The sequence below is a fragment of the Chiloscyllium punctatum genome, chromosome 44 (assembly GCF_047496795.1).
Source record: "Chiloscyllium punctatum isolate Juve2018m chromosome 44, sChiPun1.3, whole genome shotgun sequence".
NCBI lineage: Eukaryota > Metazoa > Chordata > Chondrichthyes > Orectolobiformes > Hemiscylliidae > Chiloscyllium > Chiloscyllium punctatum.
The window spans coordinates 24532147-24550504 of record NC_092782.1 but is presented as its reverse complement, the minus strand read 5'-3'; the positions used below and the strand labels follow the sequence as shown (position 1 = coordinate 24550504).

The 18358-nt window shown below is 41.7% G+C and overlaps 1 protein-coding gene and 1 long non-coding RNA gene across 2 annotated transcripts in view; one reads left to right on the top strand and one right to left on the bottom strand.

Annotated features, from left to right (window-relative positions):
• The window catches only part of LOC140466810 (laminin subunit beta-1-like), a 98311-nt gene extending 94180 nt beyond the window's left edge, over positions 1–4131 (bottom strand). The window contains exons 1-2 of the mRNA XM_072562458.1: positions 3922–4131; positions 2411–2586 (exon numbers count right to left, since the gene is read on the bottom strand). Of these exons, the coding sequence (XP_072418559.1) occupies positions 2411–2586; positions 3922–3952 (207 nt within the window). The 5' untranslated portion in view covers positions 3953–4131. The remainder of the gene's footprint in view (positions 1–2410; positions 2587–3921) is intronic.
• Positions 4132–4186: 55 nt separating this feature from the next.
• LOC140466811 (uncharacterized) lies at positions 4187–16376 on the top strand. Its single transcript, XR_011955289.1, has 5 exons — positions 4187–4477; positions 5280–5324; positions 5751–5961; positions 14403–14621; positions 15402–16376. It is a non-coding gene; the product is annotated as an uncharacterized lncRNA (long non-coding RNA).
• The last annotated feature ends 1982 nt before the right edge of the window (positions 16377–18358 follow it).

The window sequence follows — 18358 nt, the reverse complement described above, 5'->3', positions numbered from 1 at the left end:
GGCAGGAGCCATTCCTGAAGAAGGGCTCATGCCCAAAACGTCGATTCTCCTTTTCCTTGGATGCTGCCTGACCTGCTGCGTTTTTCCAGCAACACATTTTCAGCTTTAGAGGAAATGGGTCAATTCTGGCAAATGGGACTAGATTAATTTGATTGGATTGGCATGGACGAGTTGGTCTGAAGGGTCTGTGTCCATGCTGTACATCTCTATGACTTTACTGTTTTGTATGTTTTAATTAGTTGGGAATCAAATGGAATTCCAATGTAGAGTTAGCACCGGGACAATTGGGCATGTCCTGACCCCTGTCTTCAGCAGTACACCTACAGACTCATTGCCCTCAACAGTCTCCCTGGGTTGTCGTTTTTGAATAAAGATGACAACTTTCAGCACAGAGAACAAGATTAGTACTGGTTCAGTTACTGCAGTAACCATTGGAGATAAACTTCTTTTCAGTTAAAATCATCCACTTAGATGACATCACTTCTCTATTTCCTTGCATGTTAAAAAGAGCAGTCTGCAGAGACAGAAGGCATTGTTACACTGCTTCTGTCTAGGGAGAATAGTCTAGATGTATTGTTCTTCCCCACCCCCCAAAAAACTCCCACTCACTCAGCTATTTGTCATACTTAGCTCAACCATATAATAGCCAGACCTGCTTGTAATTAAGGTGCTAGAACTCTGATTTTAAGAACTAATGGCTTTTATCTAGTAAAAGGTTTGAAGATCAATGTTTTTGCACAGCAATGATTCAATTGATTCTAGGTAATAAGCTGAAACGAAATAGTCACTATATGAAGGCTGGATGCCTTAGAAATTTATTAAATGCAGAGAAGAACTCTCTTCTTTGTAGATGTTATCAAAAGCAAAATTACTTCTACTTCTCGCTTAACAGGATCACTCAAAGATTTATGGTCCAACTCCTTCTTGGCTTCCCTGCCTCTTCTAACTGGAGGGGCATCTATATCATTTTCAACACAAAGCTTTTTTTCTTTCTTTCCACACACTTTACTGCCAAACAAATACAGTTCTGCCTCATAACCTCTCCTTTTGCTTACACTAGTCTGCCCAAATGCTTTCTTGTAGTTAAGTTCCACATCACTTCCTCAGCCAATTTTCCCTCCAACCCATAATTTTTTTTAAAGATCCTGGTTTGTATGAGAGCTACATGCACCATAAATAATTCTACGGATTTGTGCACATTCACCTGAGCAATGAGATGCCGGGGCGGCACAGTGGCTCAGTGGTTAGCACTGCTGACTCACAGCACCAGGGTTCCAGGTTCGGTGACTGTCTGTGTGGAGTTTGCACATTCTCCCCGCGCCTGCATGGGTTTCCACCGGGTGCTCTGGTTTCCTCCCACAGTCCAAAGATGTGCAGGTCACATGAGTTAGCCATGCTAAATTGCCCATAGTGTTAGGTGCATTAGTGAGAGGGAAATGGGACTAGGTGGTTTACTCTTCGGAGGGTCGGTGTGGACTTGTTGGGCCAAAGGGCCTGTTTCCACACTGTAGGGAATCTAATCTTAATGTTACATTCAAAAAGTGACACCTGAAAAAAAATGCAATCCTCTGTATTGCACTAAAGTAAGAGAACAGAAAGAAGTATTTCTATGTGAAGGAATTACTATTACACATCTATGAAAATGTATTTCCATTGTTGACAAACATTAACACTTGAGAAATGCAGATATAATTTTATACCGATCGGTTATTGACTTAATACCTATGAAACAGCTGTGAGTTACTGCCAAAAGCAATCAGCTATAGCAGCAATATCACATCATGCCATCAAACACAAGATCAACTGGAGACAAGTTCCTTTAGGACAAGTGAAGAAAATATCAATATAATCACCATCAAAAGCTGGAGATTTCCATTTCATCTGGCATTTTCAGGTTTAGCATTCCCCATTTAGTTTTCAGCCATAGTTTTCTATAAGCTAGCTATTATAAACTTGAATAAATTATCGCAGAGCATCAGTTTTGCACAAGGTCCACAATTTCATAGACTGATGGCATGAGTGCGAATCTCAGTGTAAAAGCATCTTAAAACTGCATTTACAGCTGCATGCATTGGTCTTTTTGATCAATGCAATTTGATCCACAGCACAATTACAATGCTTTCCACATGATCAGATACAGAAAACATTACAAAGCAATTTTCTTTAAAAGTGATTGTGCAACGGAAATAGCCTAGCAGGTCCTATCAAAGTAACATTTGTTGTATCCCAGACTTACCACGTTAGCACCTGTGCTACATGAACAGGCTAAAGACCAAGCTATTAACAACGACTGGTCATTTAATCTGCAGACAAAGCAAATTATAGGCCTGGCTCCAGTACACCAGTATATTTCTGTAATGTACAGACCTCTGTTTTTTTTCTCTTGCAACCACACTCAAGCCAATCATACCTGAAGGTGACTGACAATGCAGAAGGGCTCTGGCTTATGCAAACCACAGGTGGATGTTGCAGATAGTCTATCTGCACGCCCAATCAACAGGTCTCCTGTGGCTGGGTAACAGCTTCCCTCAGCACATCCATAGCTGAACTCTGGTCCCTGTGCAATAGCACAGTGCCAAAGTATGACTGAAAGACAAAAAGCATGGCAGGTTACAGCATACATTCGCTATTAGGATATATACCACCATAATAGAAGTATAGTGCTCAGAATGAGGCTATTCAGTCTATTATGCCTCTGCCAGCACTCAAAATGTCCAATTTCCATTCCCTCTAATTCCCACCTTCAGCTCAATATCTAGTTCAAAGCATTCAAATACACTAGCCTAAAATGAGACAACACTTTATGAAATTATTTTCCATAATGTACTGTGTTTCATTAAGATTTGTTTTATATTCTCATTAAGATTCCACAGTATGATAAAACACTTGACCATGAAAGCGTAAAGATCAACAGACAGGTTACATATGGAGACATGAGAATGAGTGTTTAAGGGAGGTATCAAAATGCAATGATATTTCTGAATCCCTCCCACAATGCCATCCAGTCAACCAAACTTTCACACAAGTGTGTTTTTTTTGGAAGTTCCAAATTCAGGTAAAATTTCAATATTGAAAGGAAATTGAAGGGATTGAGGGAGCTTTGTTGCTCCACAGTGCTGGTATGTGAGAAACTTCTGCTCTACAAGAGTATATTTTGTTGGTACTCTCATCTCACACATTTAGGACCAATGGGAATCACAGATTGCTAATGTGGCTGCCTTTAAAATAGCTCTTTAAAAATTCTAAAGCTCTGGGAAAGACAGAAGTCTATGAGATCTGTTAAAAGGTATGCTGACAACAGTATCAAACAGAGATACCATTAAAATTTAACTTTAAAAGCCAGTTTTATTACCCGACACCTCTTGAGGCGGGTAGAGGAGAATAGGTCGATCAGTATTTGCAGTTTTCGATGTAAACTTTTTTGAAGTCTCACAGTAAATTATAACTTGGTAGAAAAAGGTTATCGTTAAAATTATCTTGGATTCAGACAACTGATAGAGGGGAAATCCTTTGAACGTATTCAGTACTTGTTCCATTTGAACACAAAGTAAGCGGGATTGTGCGGAATTTATAACGAATAACCATTATGTCTTGCAATAATAATCGTCTGAAAGTTTACAAAAATAATTAGCACTCAGAACACGAGAAATTTATCACTTTAAGTTAACTGATGGGCACATTCCCTACAAATAAAATCTGCGAATTTGGCAGACAATACATTTTAAAACATTTCTTTGAGGAAATTCGCGCTTCGCACGAACTGATGGCTTTTTAAAAAAAATAAGTTAATTGATCTCAGCCGCATACAATAATTTTCTGCTCAATCTCGGAATGTTTCCTGGAGGAACCCACTTTGCCATGCACCATTTGAACGTTTTGAGGGAGAATTTTAAAATTTTTTTCTAAAAAAGACAAACTCACCTAAAACAGTTAAAATCCTGAAGTGGAACATGGTGTTCTAAGTGCCCTCTCTTCACAGGCAAGAAAGCTCTAACTAATAAACGATAAGGAGAGAGTTAACGAAGGAAAAGCGGGTTAAGAGAGAGAGAGAGCCTGGAGACATCCCCCAATAGGGCGAGGCTCCAGCCGCGGGACTCTCGCTAACTCCAAGTGACTCGGACTCTTTCCAACTCTAGCTCCACGAGGGGGGGGGGGGGGGGAGAGATACGCAATACGTGCACCACCCCCAACCAGATTGTCATCGCACCTTCCCATTCTTCCACACACACAGGAACCTCTTTGGTGCCTGAAGACATTTGGAACGTTGACTTCACTGAGTCGTTTTTAAAAAAAAATCAAGACAAAGAGAGTGACTGGAATAAGGGGAAAAGCTCACACTGAACATCAAAGGTTAAAGAAGATCTGGTGAATAACACGGGAAAGGGTCAGAGCTCAGGAGACCATTCAGCTCCCCCCACCCCCAGAAAGCCTAACATATTAAATGCAACATTTAAATCGTTCGCGAGTTCTGACCTTTGTAAGTTATTCACCGAGTCTGCAGCGTGTTGAAGTACTGACTAAATCTCTCCATTCAGTGCTGTTCTGGAATTTAACAATGCAACAGTGTGTCTGACTGGAGAGCCCAAAATGTTTAATGAAACCGAAAACACGAATGTTCGTGGGACACTATTTTCCAATTTTTGCCAGTCTGAGTAACTAGCACTGTATCCACCCCACCCCTCCTCTGATTTCTGTTTTACAGGCAACTAGCTGACCACTTTGATAATGTCTTTAATTATAAACCTCCTCTGTAGAAACATCAAAAGTTTACCAGGGAGGCAGTTCGGCCATTGTATCCGTGCCAACTGTATAACAGCAATCCAATTTTCCGGATCTTGATCTGTACCCTTGTGGATTTCAGCACGTTTTCAAGCATTTACTCGCGGGAATTGAGTTTCAGTGGCTGAATCAGCATTTATTGTCCATCCCTAGCAATGTTCTCTCTAAGCTGCCTGGCTATGCAGGCACACTGCCTCTCCAACTTCTGGCGATCGTGGTACAGGGTATTTACTGCCCCATGCAGACAGAGAAAAAAATTAGGGGGAATGCTGATCCCTAATTGCCCTTGAGACTGTGGTAGTCAGCCACCTTCTTGAACCACTTCACTCCATTTGATGTAGACCCACAATATCTATTAGATTGGGAGTTCTAGGCTTCTGAACCAAGAAGTGACACTGAAGGAACAGTGATGTATTTCCAATTCACGATGAGTTGGCTTGGGGGCGTGGGAGCCTGAAGATGATGAGTGTCTCATGTATCTGCTGATCTTGTCCTTCCAGATGGTAGTGATCTTTGGTTTGGATGGTTCTGTCGAAGGAGCCTTGGTGAGTTTCTGCAGTGCATCTCATAGATAATAAACACTGTTGCTACTGAGTGTACGTGGTGGAGGGAATGGATATTTGTGCATGAGGTGCCAGTCAAATGGGCTGCTTTGCCCGGGATTTCTCGAGTATTATTGGAGCTGTATTAATCTATTGCAATGTTCAATTGCAATCCTAACTTGTGCCTTGTGGACAAGGCTTGATTAGTCAGGAGGTAAATTTTTCACTGCAGGTTTCTTAGTCTCTGATGTGCTCTTGGAGCCACAGCAGATGACTGGTCCAGGTCAGCTTTGAGTTGATGGTCACCTCAGTATGCTGTTATTGGGGATTTCACTGATTGAATGGGGAGTGGTCTGATTCTCATGTTGAAGATTGCCATTGCCTGACACTTGTGTGACACAAATGTTACTTTCCATTTGTCATCCCTAGCCTGGATATTGTTGAGGTCTTGTTACATTTGGACATGGCCTGCTTTCGTCAATGAGGAATTGTGCTGGACATTATGCAATCAACATTCCCACTTCTGACCTTCGGATGGAAGGAAGATCATTTATGAAACAGCTGAAGATAGATGGACTGAGGAACACCTGCAGCTAAATGACTGACCTTCTACAACTACAACCTTCTTCCTTTTTGCCAGGTATGACTCCACAGTTTCTCCATGATACTCATTCACCCCAAGTTTGCTAAGATTTCATGATACCACACTCAGACAAATATAGCCTTCATGCCAAGGACATTTACTCTCACCTCATCTCTGGAGTTCAACCATTTGTCATATTCGAACTCCGGACTGTAATAAGGTCAAGAGCTGAGCGGCCTTAAAAGAAACCAAACGGAGTGTCAGTGAGCAGGTTGTTGCTAAACAAGTGCTGTCTGATAGTTATATCGATAATCCCTTCCATCACTTTACTGATTATTAATGGTAAAACTGATGGGAGCAGTAATTTCCTACTTTTTGTGTACAGGACATACCTGGGTAAATTTTCCACATAGTCTGGTAGGTGTCAGTGTTGTGATTGAACTAGGAAAGCTTTAGGTGCATGTCAAAGTTTGGCGCACACATCTTCAGAACTATTGCCAGAATTATGTGAGAACACACAGCCTTTGCAGCGTTCAGTGCTTCCAACTGTTTATTGATACCATGTGGAGCGAATTGATTTGGCTGAAGACTGGTATCTATGATGTTGGGGTGAATAGTAATTCTGGTTGAAGATTGTACTGACTGCTTCAGTCTCATCTTCTGGTCTGCCATGCTGGACTCCCCTGTCGTTGAGGATGGGGATATTTTGTGGACCCTCCTCCTCCAGTGAGTTGTTGAATTGGCTGCCACCAGTCACAACTGCATGTGGCAGGATTGCAAGGATCAAATCTGATCTGCTGCTTTTGCAACCACTTAGCCCTGTCCATCACTCGATGCAGTTTAGCACTTAATTAGTGTTATTTTGTAACTGCTTTGGACACTTTTCTACAGAAACTCTTTCTGATTGATTACTACACTTGTGAGACAAACAGAAAGGTCAGAGTTGACTTGCAATTCAATGCAATTTTATTCACAAAATACACAAAGACACAAAAAGGACCATTTAGCTCAATGTTACCTAACACCCTGCTCTTTGCAATAAAACTCCCCATTCATCATTAATTATTCTACCAATCACATTGTTAAAACTTTGACACAATCCTTATTTAAACTACTAGGACCAGGTCTTAGCCATGCAGTTAAACCTGGCCAGGCTGTATAGTTGGCTCTCATAAACTTGGTGAAAGTTGGAATTGCATAAAGTCACCTTCTTTCTCTTGCCATGTGTTCAGGGCTCCACTGTTGCGTCAGATTTCATCTTCACTGAAGGAATGGCCACCATTCATCCCTTATCCATCCCTGCTGCAACTTTCCAGAATGTTGTCTTGTTCCTCAGTCAATTGATCTCCCAGGTCAAGGCCACGGCATTCAAGGTAGCCACGGTGTGTCAAGGATGCATCTTTCCATACATGGTCATAGCAGAAGCTGAGGCTTCAGGGCTTATGTTCAAACATCGATTCTCCTGCTCCTCAGATGCTGCCTGACCAGCTGTGCTTTTCTGAAGCACACTCTTTGCTTCAGTGAGCCTGCTCACCATACTCGATTACACAAACCAATCCTCTTTTCGAGGCCACGTCTGGACTAGTCCTTGCCTGCCTTTGTCCTGTGCAGATGCTTTGTGCTTGACCTGTCCTGAAAATCCCATCAAGATAGGATAGTGAAGAAGGCATTTAGTATGCTTTCCTTTATTGGTCAGAGTATTGAGTACAGGAGTTGGGAGGTCATGTTGCGGCTGTACAGGACATTGGTTAGGCCACTGTTGGAATATTGCGTGCAATTCTGGTCTCCTTCCTATCGGAAAGATGTTGTGAAATTTGAAAGAGTTCAGAAAAGATTTACAAAGATGCTGCCAGGGTTGGAGGGTTTGAGCTACAGGGAGAGGCTGAATAAGCTGGGGCTGTTTTCCCTGGAGTGTCGGAGGCTGAGGGGTGACCTTATAGAGGTTTCCAAAATTATGAGGGGCATGGATAGGATAAATAGACAAAGTATTTTCCCTGGGGTCGGGGAGTCCAGAACTAGAGGGCATAGGTAGGGTGAGAGGGGAAAGATATAAAAGAGACCTAAGGGGCAACTTTTTCACACAGAGGGTGGTATATGTATGGAATGAGCTGCCAGAGGATGTGGTGGAGGCTGATACAATTGCAACATTTAAGAGGCATTTGGATGGATATACGAATAGGAAGGGTTTGGAGGGATATGGGCCGGGTGCTGGCAGGTGGGACTAGATTGGGTTGGGATATCTGGTTGGCATGGACGGGTTGGACCGAAGGGTCTGTTTCCATGCTGTACATCTCTATGACTCTAAGTCTGGCTACCCAAAGGTTGCCTCATTTCACGCCTGGCTGTTCAGGCCCTGGGCTATCTGGCCACATAACCTCACCAGGTTAACACCTCATCTTTAGGTCCACATGGTGGTGTTCTTGATTGAATTGGTTTGATCCCTTGCCTTGATCATAATTATAGAGTGGAGGATATGATATTGCAGACTGTCTTGGAGTATAATTCTGCTGCTGCTGATAGTCCACTGTAGATCATTGATGCAGGATGTTAAGTTGCTAAATCTGTTTGAGGTCTGTCCCATCCAACACAGTGGTAGTGCCACACAACATGATGGAGTGTATCTTCAACGAAAAGATGGGATATCTTCTCCAAAAGGTTGGTGTGGTGGTCATTCTTACTGATAAAATGGCAGCAGATTAGTGTGAATGTGGTCAAATATCTACCTTGTTGGTTTTCTCACCACCTGGCACAGAGCCAGTCTCGCAGCAATGTCTTTTAGGACTTAACCAACTCAGTCAGTCATTGAAATCCCCCATCCAGAGTACATTCTGTGCACTTGACACCCTCAGTGCTTCCTTCAAGTGGTGTTCAACGTGGATATATACTAATTCATTAACCCAGGAGGAGTCATACATGGTAGTCAGTAGGATTACCTATTGCCTATACGTAACCTCATATTTGGGACAAAAGTCAATGTTGAGGACTGTCAGGGCAACTCCTAAATAAATATGATGGCGCCAACACTTCTGCTAGGACTGTCTTACATGTGGAAAAGAATATACCCAGGAATGGGCATTGTGTTGTCTGGACAGTTATGTGTAGGGTATGTTTCTGTGGATGTGAGTATGTCATGGCTATGTTATTTGATAGCCCATACAATTTTAGCACTTGCCTCCAAATTTTGGTAAGAAGGACTTTGCAAGGTTGACAGGGCTCAATTTGTTGCTGTTGTTTCTAGTACCTAAGTAAGTTCTGGGTGGCCCTTCCAATTTCACTCTTTTTGAAACCTTTAATGGTTGGTACAACTACGTGGTTTGTTAGGCTGTTTCGGAGGGCATTTAAGAGTCAACCACAATGCTGTCAGTCTAGAGTTACGTGTAGGCCAGACCAAGTAAGGCTGGTACTTCTCCTTCCCAAAGGGGCATTTATAAACCAGATTGTTTTTTATTATTTCAAGAATATCATTAGACCTTTACTTTTACAATTCAATTTCCCCTATTTGCTATGGTGGGATTTAAATTTGGGTTTCTAGCATACTGGCTGGTTCCCTGGATTACTAGTCTTGTGACAATATCTCTACACCAATGAATTTCAGACCCCCACCATTGACCATTCCCCATTCCTTCAACATTCTCAGAAATCATCTGCATCTTTTCTAGTGAGATTGTCTCCTTCCTATAATGCAGTGGCGAGACTGTATGTAATGTTCTAGCTGTGACCTACTTGGTGTTTCTTTTAGGTTCTACATAGCCTTTCTCCTCCTCTATTTTGAGCCTCAGCTTATAAATCAACAGGTCCCAAATGCTTTGTCAATCACTTACTTACCTGTCAATCTTCAAGGGAAAAAAATGAGTACTGTCACTTTGTGCTTTGAAGTTATAAACATTCCAATTCGAAAGAGTTGTGAGACAGAACAAAAGCAGATGGAACAATAAACCATTAAAACATGTTTTGAAATTTGAAAGAAGAGGAAGTCTGAAAGGCATCGGTAAGTAAAAACAGGGAAAATCCAAAGATTCTTTATTTTCTTTCCTTCCTTCCTTTTAATTACGGCCCTGAAATTTGTCTACTTCTCAGCTTTCTGCAGTTTTCATAAACTGGACAAAATTTTGAAGGTAACAGGATAGTCGAACAACACAATTAACAAGGCATACAGAATCCTTGATTTTGTAAATATATACCAAAGGCAGGAGGTGGTGTTAAATCAACTTGTTGAACTTCAGCTGGAATAATATGTTCCATCTGAAGACCATGTCTTATGAATTGGCAGTGAAGGCTGTGGAGAAGTACAATTTGCTAATTAGAGATCGCAGTCTAGATTAGAGTAGTGCTGGAAAAGCACAGCCGGTCAGGCAGCATCTGAGGAGCAGGAAAATCGATGTTTTGGGCAAAAGCCCTTCATCAGGACTGAAGGCAGGGAGCCTCCAGGGTGGACAGATAAATGGGAGGTGGGGGGGGGGGAGCTGGAGAGAAGGTAGCAAAGAGTACAGTAGGTGGATGGGGGTGGGGATGAAGGTGATAGGTCAGAGAGGAGGGTGGAATGGATAGGTTGGAAGGAAAATCGGCAGATAGGATAGGTCATGAGGATGGTGCTAAGCTGGAAGGTTGGAACTGGGGTAAGGTGGGGAAGGGGAAATGAGGAAATTGATGAAGTCCGCATTAATGCCCTGGGGTTGAAGTGTTCCAAGGCAGAAGATGATCCTGGGTTGAATGCCTCATCTTCTGCCTCGGAACACTTCAACCCCAGGGCATCAATGTGGACTTCACCAGTTTCCTCATTTCCCCTCCCCCCCACCTTACCCTATTCCAATCTCCCAGTTCAGCACCATCCTCATGACCTGTCCTACCTGCCAATCTTCCTTCCCACCTATCAACTCCACCTTCCTCTCTGACCTATCACCTTCAACCCCACCTCCATCCACCTATTGTACTCTTTACTACCTTCTCCCCAGCCCCACCTACTTCCCATTTATCTCTCCACCCTGGAGGCTCCCTGCCTTCATTCCTGATGAAGGGCTTTTGCCCGAAATGTCAGTTTTCCTGCTCCTTGGATGCTGCCTGACCTGCTGTGCTTTTCCAGCACCACTCTAATCTAGACTCTGATTTCCAAAATCTGTAGTACTCACTTTCGCCTAATTAGAGATCACAGATACTTTGATAGACTGGAGAAGCTAGTTGGTTCTCCTTTAGTGCAGAGGAGATAAAGGTGAGATTTGCTGGAGGTGTTTACATTTTTGAAGGGTTTAGATTGAATAGACAAAGACAAGGCTGAATTTTACCAAAGTAGTAAGTGTTAGTTCCAAGAGTTTCATGGAAGGTTTCTGTGCATTAGTTTGAACACATTATCTCTGGAGCTCATGTCATTGAATATGTACCACTCAGAAGTGATGAAACACTCACCATTGCTTTCTGGCAGTCACACAGTGGGCATCAAGTTTAAACACCTGCTGTATGTCAAACACTGCCAGCCTGGTCTAAAGTAGCCACTCAATGTTAATGATATAGATGAGGGAACTAAATGTAGTATCTCTAAGTTTGCAGATGACACGAAACTGGGTGAGAGGTTGAACCATGAGGCGGATGCAGAGATAGTTCACTGTGACCTGGGCAAGTTGAGTATGTGGGCAAATACATGGCAGATGAAGTATAATGTGGGTAAATATGAGGTTATCCATTTTCATAGCAAAAACAACAAGACAGATTATTGTGTGAATAGTGATAGTTTGGGAAAGGGAGGGATGCTATGAGATCTGGGTATCCCTGTGCATTTGTAGCTGAAAGTACGTATTCATAGCGAGAGGATTTGAAAGCAGGAACAGGGTTGTCTTGCTGCAATTGTACAAGGTCTTTGTGAAACCACACCTGAATATTGTGTGCAGTTTTTGGTCTCCTTATCTGAGGAAGAATGTTCTGGCTATGGAGGGAATGCAATGAAGGTTTATCGAACTGATTCCTGAGATGGTAATACTTTTTAAAAATTGATTTGTGGAATGTGGGTGTCACTTGCTGGCCAGCATTTACTTGCCCATCCCTAGTTGCCCTTGAGATGGTGGTGGTGACCTGCCTTCCTGAACAGCTGCAGTCCATGTGCTATGGGTTGACTCATAATACCATTAGGGAGGGAATTCCAGGACTGATTTTTGAAGAGTGACTGATCAGTTTGGACTGTTCACTGGAGTTGAGAAGAACGAGGGGTGAAACTGATAGAAACCTATAAAATTCTCACAGAACTAGAAATTTCTTCACCTAGAAAGTAGTGAGTCTGTGTAATTCACTGCCATGATAAAGTGGTTAAGGCCAAAACATTAATGTTTTTAGAATAGTTCATGGGCTAAAAGAATCAAAAGGTATAGGGCAAAAAATGGGATTGGGGGCTGATTGAATGACCACCTATTATCATATTGAATGGTGGAACAGGCTTGAATGGCTGAATGACCGTTTGCTGATCCAATTCTCTATGTTTCTATGTCAGTGTATGGTCCACAGTCTGGAGGAATGGATAGCAATGCTACAAGAAGTTTAATGACTGTCTGCATTAAGAGCCACCACCTAATTAATGCTATTACACACTCTAACTATACTATTGTACCCACCTCCTATGAAACTTCATGGTCTACCACTCTCAGTATTGCACACAGCATTTTCCTTGAATGCTTCCATCCACCTCATTCTCCAAACTACCAACCGTTCATGTCCTCTGTGCTTCCTACTCAATCACTTAGGCCAAACCATAACCTTTCCTGATGACAAAGGACTGACTGACAATAGTCCCTTGTGACTGTCTGTTGCTTTCAATAAACTGCCTAGCTATCTGTCTATGCTTACAGGCAAGGCATGGGGAGGCAGAGATGCTGTGAAGGCGTCCAAAGTGAAGGGAGCATGAAAAAAGCAAGCTAACAGTCCTGAAGTACACACCTGTTTGATGCATGAGATGAGTGCCTGTCGCTGCATGAGAAATGGCCTAGCAGTAGCATTGTGATGTGCTACAATGTGTGGTATTTAAATGCCAAATCATGATAAAAGTGCACTCCAAATGTATCTTTATAATGAGGAGAGACTGGTGCTTTGTTGATGCCAAGTTCCATAGATGGAGAGTGAAAGCAGTCACTGTCCATGGAACATATCCGGAGGTGTTGGGGAATGCTAGTTAACTTAGATGCCTGGCAAAGAGGTGAGTGAGTTTCAGCCACATGCTCAGACTTTCATGTCAGGAGTTGCTGCCATCTATTTCCTCCCCACTGCCTGGGAAAATAGCAAATTGCATATAAATGAGAACATCCTAGAAAATAATGAGATATTAATACGTTCAAATAGGCCACTTGCTAGCTAGATTCTCATCTCAACATTAAAAATTGATGTGGAAATTCGGACTTCTTTCTCTCTGTTGAGAATTTCATTTTTCTGTTTTTGCCATGTTTTACCAACTGACTCACCATTGCCCATGTTGTTCAGGGGCCATGAATGTTCTCCCCATGATTCTGAAGGCTGAAAGGTTGATAATGAGAGTGATTGTAAAGTGAATGGTAAAGAAACCAGGGAAACATGAGGATTTTTGCTTCCACAAAACAAATGGTAGAATTTTGAATGCACTATCAGATAATGTGGTGGAAAACAGATTCAGTTGTAGCTTCCAATAATGGATTGGATAAAAAATGCGAAGGAGGAAAAATTGCTGGGACATAAAGAAGGAGTGGGGGTAACTGGATTTTTGTTGGAGCCAGCATGGATTAATTGAACTAAATGTCTTTGTTCTGCATTGTACTGTTCCATGATGACCTTTCCTTATGCATTTTTGGATTCTCTCGTGAGAACACAAAGAATGCTTACAAATTCGTCCAAAAGTGCATCTGTATGAGGCCTCCAATAGCCTCAGGAGAGGGGTGCCTGTGAAGGAATGGAGAAACTAATTTGTACAGTACTGCAACGTCCTAACTGTGGTACATTTTGTAGAAAATCATCCGACATAACAATGCCAAAAAAAAGTTGACTTCTGCAGTATCCTGGCTATATAGAAATATGAAACAAAACAAATATAAATAGCACAAGGAATGGTATTCATCAGAATTGAATTAACTTTCCCATCCCTTTGAATTGAAGTCAATTTATATAATACTAGTTCTCTCCCACAAAGAAACCAAACGCCACACATACCAAAGCTTTACTGCCTAAGAAACATCAACTAGCTGCATTACTAATCAATTCAAGATACAGATTAGGCATGCATGACATGGATTAACCATATAATTCGAATTGCAAAAACTGACAGCTACAACAGGAAAAGCAATTCATTCGTACGGCTGCAGTTCTCGATTTGAAGTTCACTCCCCATCAATAGCTTAATGTGCACTAAATTACATGTACTGGAATAATCCAAAATGTTTATCTGTATGGAACAGAAATAGGTCTGGCTTGAGTTATGTTGTCCATGTGTAAAGTTTAAATCAATGTTGCCATTAATTTGCCTGTATCTCACTAGCAGATCTTGATGTTTTATTTAGAATGTATTCACCAATGAGGAGATAGCATTAACACTGCTCTCCAGAAGTTCCAGATCCAGAAATTCAAAAGGACAAATCAACAAACAAGAAAGGAAACTTAAAAAGAGCTATCTGACCAATGCTGCCAGTACTTGAGGTCTGGAAATAATCAGCCAGTTGCACTTTGGACTGCCTTTTTCTATAGTGAAGCAGACAATGCACCTCACTGCCGCTTTCCAGGTAATATGTGCATGTGAATGCAAGTGAGTGACTGTAGCTAAATAGTGAAAAGTGAGCTCACTGTCATGATTTCCTGTTTATTCAAATGAATTAATTATGATATACCTTTTGTGCCACAACTGTATTGTTTGGTGACAGCAACTTGTGAATGGGTTCTATTGTGCACTGGGAAATGGTCCAATATTAATCAAGTGGGAGGTTCGGGAGAGGCAGAGACTGAGCATAAGGCCACATCTAATCAGACACGAATGAGGAAATGACAGAGGACAAAAATGGTGTTGCCTTTTTCTGTTATCAGCTGTGGTTCACCAGCAAATTTCATGCAGCTGGTGTTGTGCATGAGTATCTCCGTTGCATTATGGCATTACTGCAGAATTTACATTTTAGTTGGGGACTTAATGAGCCGAATGCACAATGTGTGTGCAGACATGCCACCCCCTTTTTGTTAGCAGTTCACATAGTGATGCATTAAGTGACCCGGTTCAGTGGTCCATTCCCAATAATACTGGGTATTCATTATCACTTTACCATCAATACCACTGTCACTCAGGTCTGTAAATCTGTTTATGATTGTTTGCAAGTGCACAGATATTTTCAGATTCAGGTTGCAACTTTTCGTCACTGTCTCTACCAGATCATTGCTTCTCTAAGTTCTTTTCTGGAACATTATTGAGGGGGGTGTCATGATAGAGTACCTCTGAGTGTGTCTTGATTTCACTTTGTAACATGTAATGCATTGTGTCTCCTCCTCCTCGGTTCCTGCTCTGCTTTCATCACAAGGACATCTATCTATGTGACTGTCCACAGGGAGGACAATTCAGGATGGAACAATGGGAGCAATGGGTTAACCAGCCTGAAAGACATCTTGCAGATTCCATTCTTTGTTGTGTGGTTCAGAAAAGATTTCTCTAATTGCTTCAACCAAAGCTGATGCTTTTGATAAAGTCTATGGATAAAGCTCAAGAACTTGCCCTTTCCATTGTGTAACAAATCATGTATCCACTCCTTTGTTTTCACAAGGCTAACTTAATTCGGGTCCAAGTCCAATTTAAATAAAAACATTTCTGGGATTGCAGCTTTTGTCATTTGGAGATGTGCATGGGGCCAGCAGTCAGAATTTATCGCTCAATTTGAGACGGGGTGTAACTCTGCATTTGCAACTATAAAGGCACTCCCCTGATGCAAGAACATATCACTTGTCACTTGTATAGTATTTGGTCAATTTGGTTAATTATGACATCATTAATGTATATGCTATATGTATTTGTTTACAGTACATTCCTATTTTATATTTTTCATTTTGTGTGAAAGCCATTTGCAAGGTAGCTGGCACTGACAATTTTATTTATTTTTTGACACATATATGCAGTGTTGACCTCTATTTGACATTTATAGAGTTTTTATTTTGGCTTTGCGTTCAGAGAACCAAACTGTGAATCATTTGCAACGAGACATTTGAATTTATCCTGGATTTGTTTTTTCACCTCCAACCACATATGTACATGATAAGGAGATGCAACTCCACTTCAAGCTGGTCTCTCCTTTCTTGCAAAGAGTGAAGAAATAATGAAGTTGGCATACACCATCTGATTTGTGGATTCCATACTGTCGGAACTGAGTTCCCATGGTAAGGTTCTGATTTCCTATCTCTGTCTGGAACTTAGGCAATGTTTGTTGGAGTTTCCTGTTATTTAGCAAAGCCCACGTCACCCTGTCTGACAAGCTCCATCTGCCTCCACTCTGCTCCTTGTAATATTCCAGTGTTGCAATGACTTAATTGTAACTTTTACATACTGGGATTTCAAATGTTCTGCTTTAATGTGGGAATTAATTAAACTATTTCCCATGATTATTCAACTGTTTCCATATAATATATGGGCAGAATGTTAAAAAAAAGTGATGACAAGAACTGCAGTAACAATTGTCTTCCAGAGTTTTTAACATGCTCTTCCCCTTCAGATTTATGATTTACTTGAAAATTATCATACATCCAGTTCACTTGGACGTAAGCAAAATATTAACCCCCAGTTTGTACTGCTAGGTATGTGCTTTGTTAAATTAAAGCACAAAAATTTAGAAACCCTGTCCACTATGTCATTGTGTGGGTTTATAAAATGAATCCACAACATTCAATTACTAATCTTAGGCAGGTCATAGAGAGGAGATACTGTGCTGCACAGTAGGAAGGAAGGAAGATGAAAGAAGGTGTTTTTTTTAAAATATAGAATCCCTCCAGTGTAGAAACAGGCTATTCGGTCCAACAAGCCCACACTGACTCTCCAAAAAGCATCCCATTCAGACTCATCCCCTGACCTAACCATGCAACTCTGCATTTCCCATGGCTAACCCATCTAACCTACACATTCCTGGACATTATGGGCAATTTAGCATGACTAATCCATCTAACCTGCCCATCTTTAGATTGTGGAAGGAAACCATAGCACCTGGGGGAAACCCATGCAGAGACGGCAAGAATGTGCAAACTCCACACAGACAGTCACCTGAGGCTGGAACTGAACATGACTCCCAAACACTATGAGGTAGTAGTGCTAACCACTAAGCTAGCGTGCAGGGTCGGAGAGTCCAGAACTAGAGGGCATAGGTTTAGGGTGAGAGTGGAAAGATGTAAAAGAGACCCTAGGGGCAACGTTTTCACACAGAGGGTGGTATGTGTATGGAATGAGCTGCCAGAGGAAATGGTGGAGGCTGGTACAATTGCAACATTTAAGAAGCATTTGGATGGGTATATGAATAGGAAGGGTTTGGAGGGATGTGGGCCGGGTGCTGGCAGGTGGGACTAGATTGGGTTGGGGTAACTGGTCGTCATGAATGGGTTGGACCGAAGGGTCTGTTTCCATGCTGTACATCTCTATGACTCTATATCTCAGGTGATTGGCTTGAAGTGGGAATTATTTCCCACTACCCCCTTCTATATGGGATGTGAATTATAAAGGGAAATAAAATGTGTTGCAAATACTGTGACTTTAACATAAAAACATAATATAGTTTTGCGAAGACCTAGGGAAGGCAAATATAAAGCTGAAGGAGGAATGTTCAAATGTCTGGCCTCTGGCATGATGCATGAAGTGAGTTTTGAAGATGGAGAATAAGTGACAGGGCAGAAATTTATTTTTTATACAGAATCCCCACAGTGTGGGATCAGGTCACATGGCCCAACAAGTCCACACCCACCCTCCCACCTAGACCCATCCCCCTACCCTCTCCCTGTAACCCTGCATTTCCCATGGCTAACACACCTAACATACACATCGCTGAACACTATGGCTAATTTAGCATTGCCAACCCACCTAACGTTATTAAGGAAAGTAATTTTCAACAAGATGATAACTTGTTGGATGTACAACTACAAAGTGGTGAAGGAAGAGAGGATGATACTCTAGACTAGAGCTTAGGGAGGGAAGCTACTTATGAATGTAAAGAGGTTCTGGAGAAAAGAAGGAGCAGCTTACACTGGAGGGAATCAAAGAGAAGGAGAAGAATTTTAAATGCAAAGTAACATGGAACCAAAAACCACTTTAGGTCAACAGGATTGACAGGACAATGAGCAAATAATTCCCATTACCGAATAACCTAGGGCAGCAGATGCTTAGACTAATCAGATTGTGTGGAGGGTGGAGGATGGGAGGACACTAAGAAGACCATTGACTCTAGAGATAAGAAAGGCATGTGTTAAAGTTTCAGCAGCTCAGCTAAGTATGGAGGCAAGCAATGTTGCT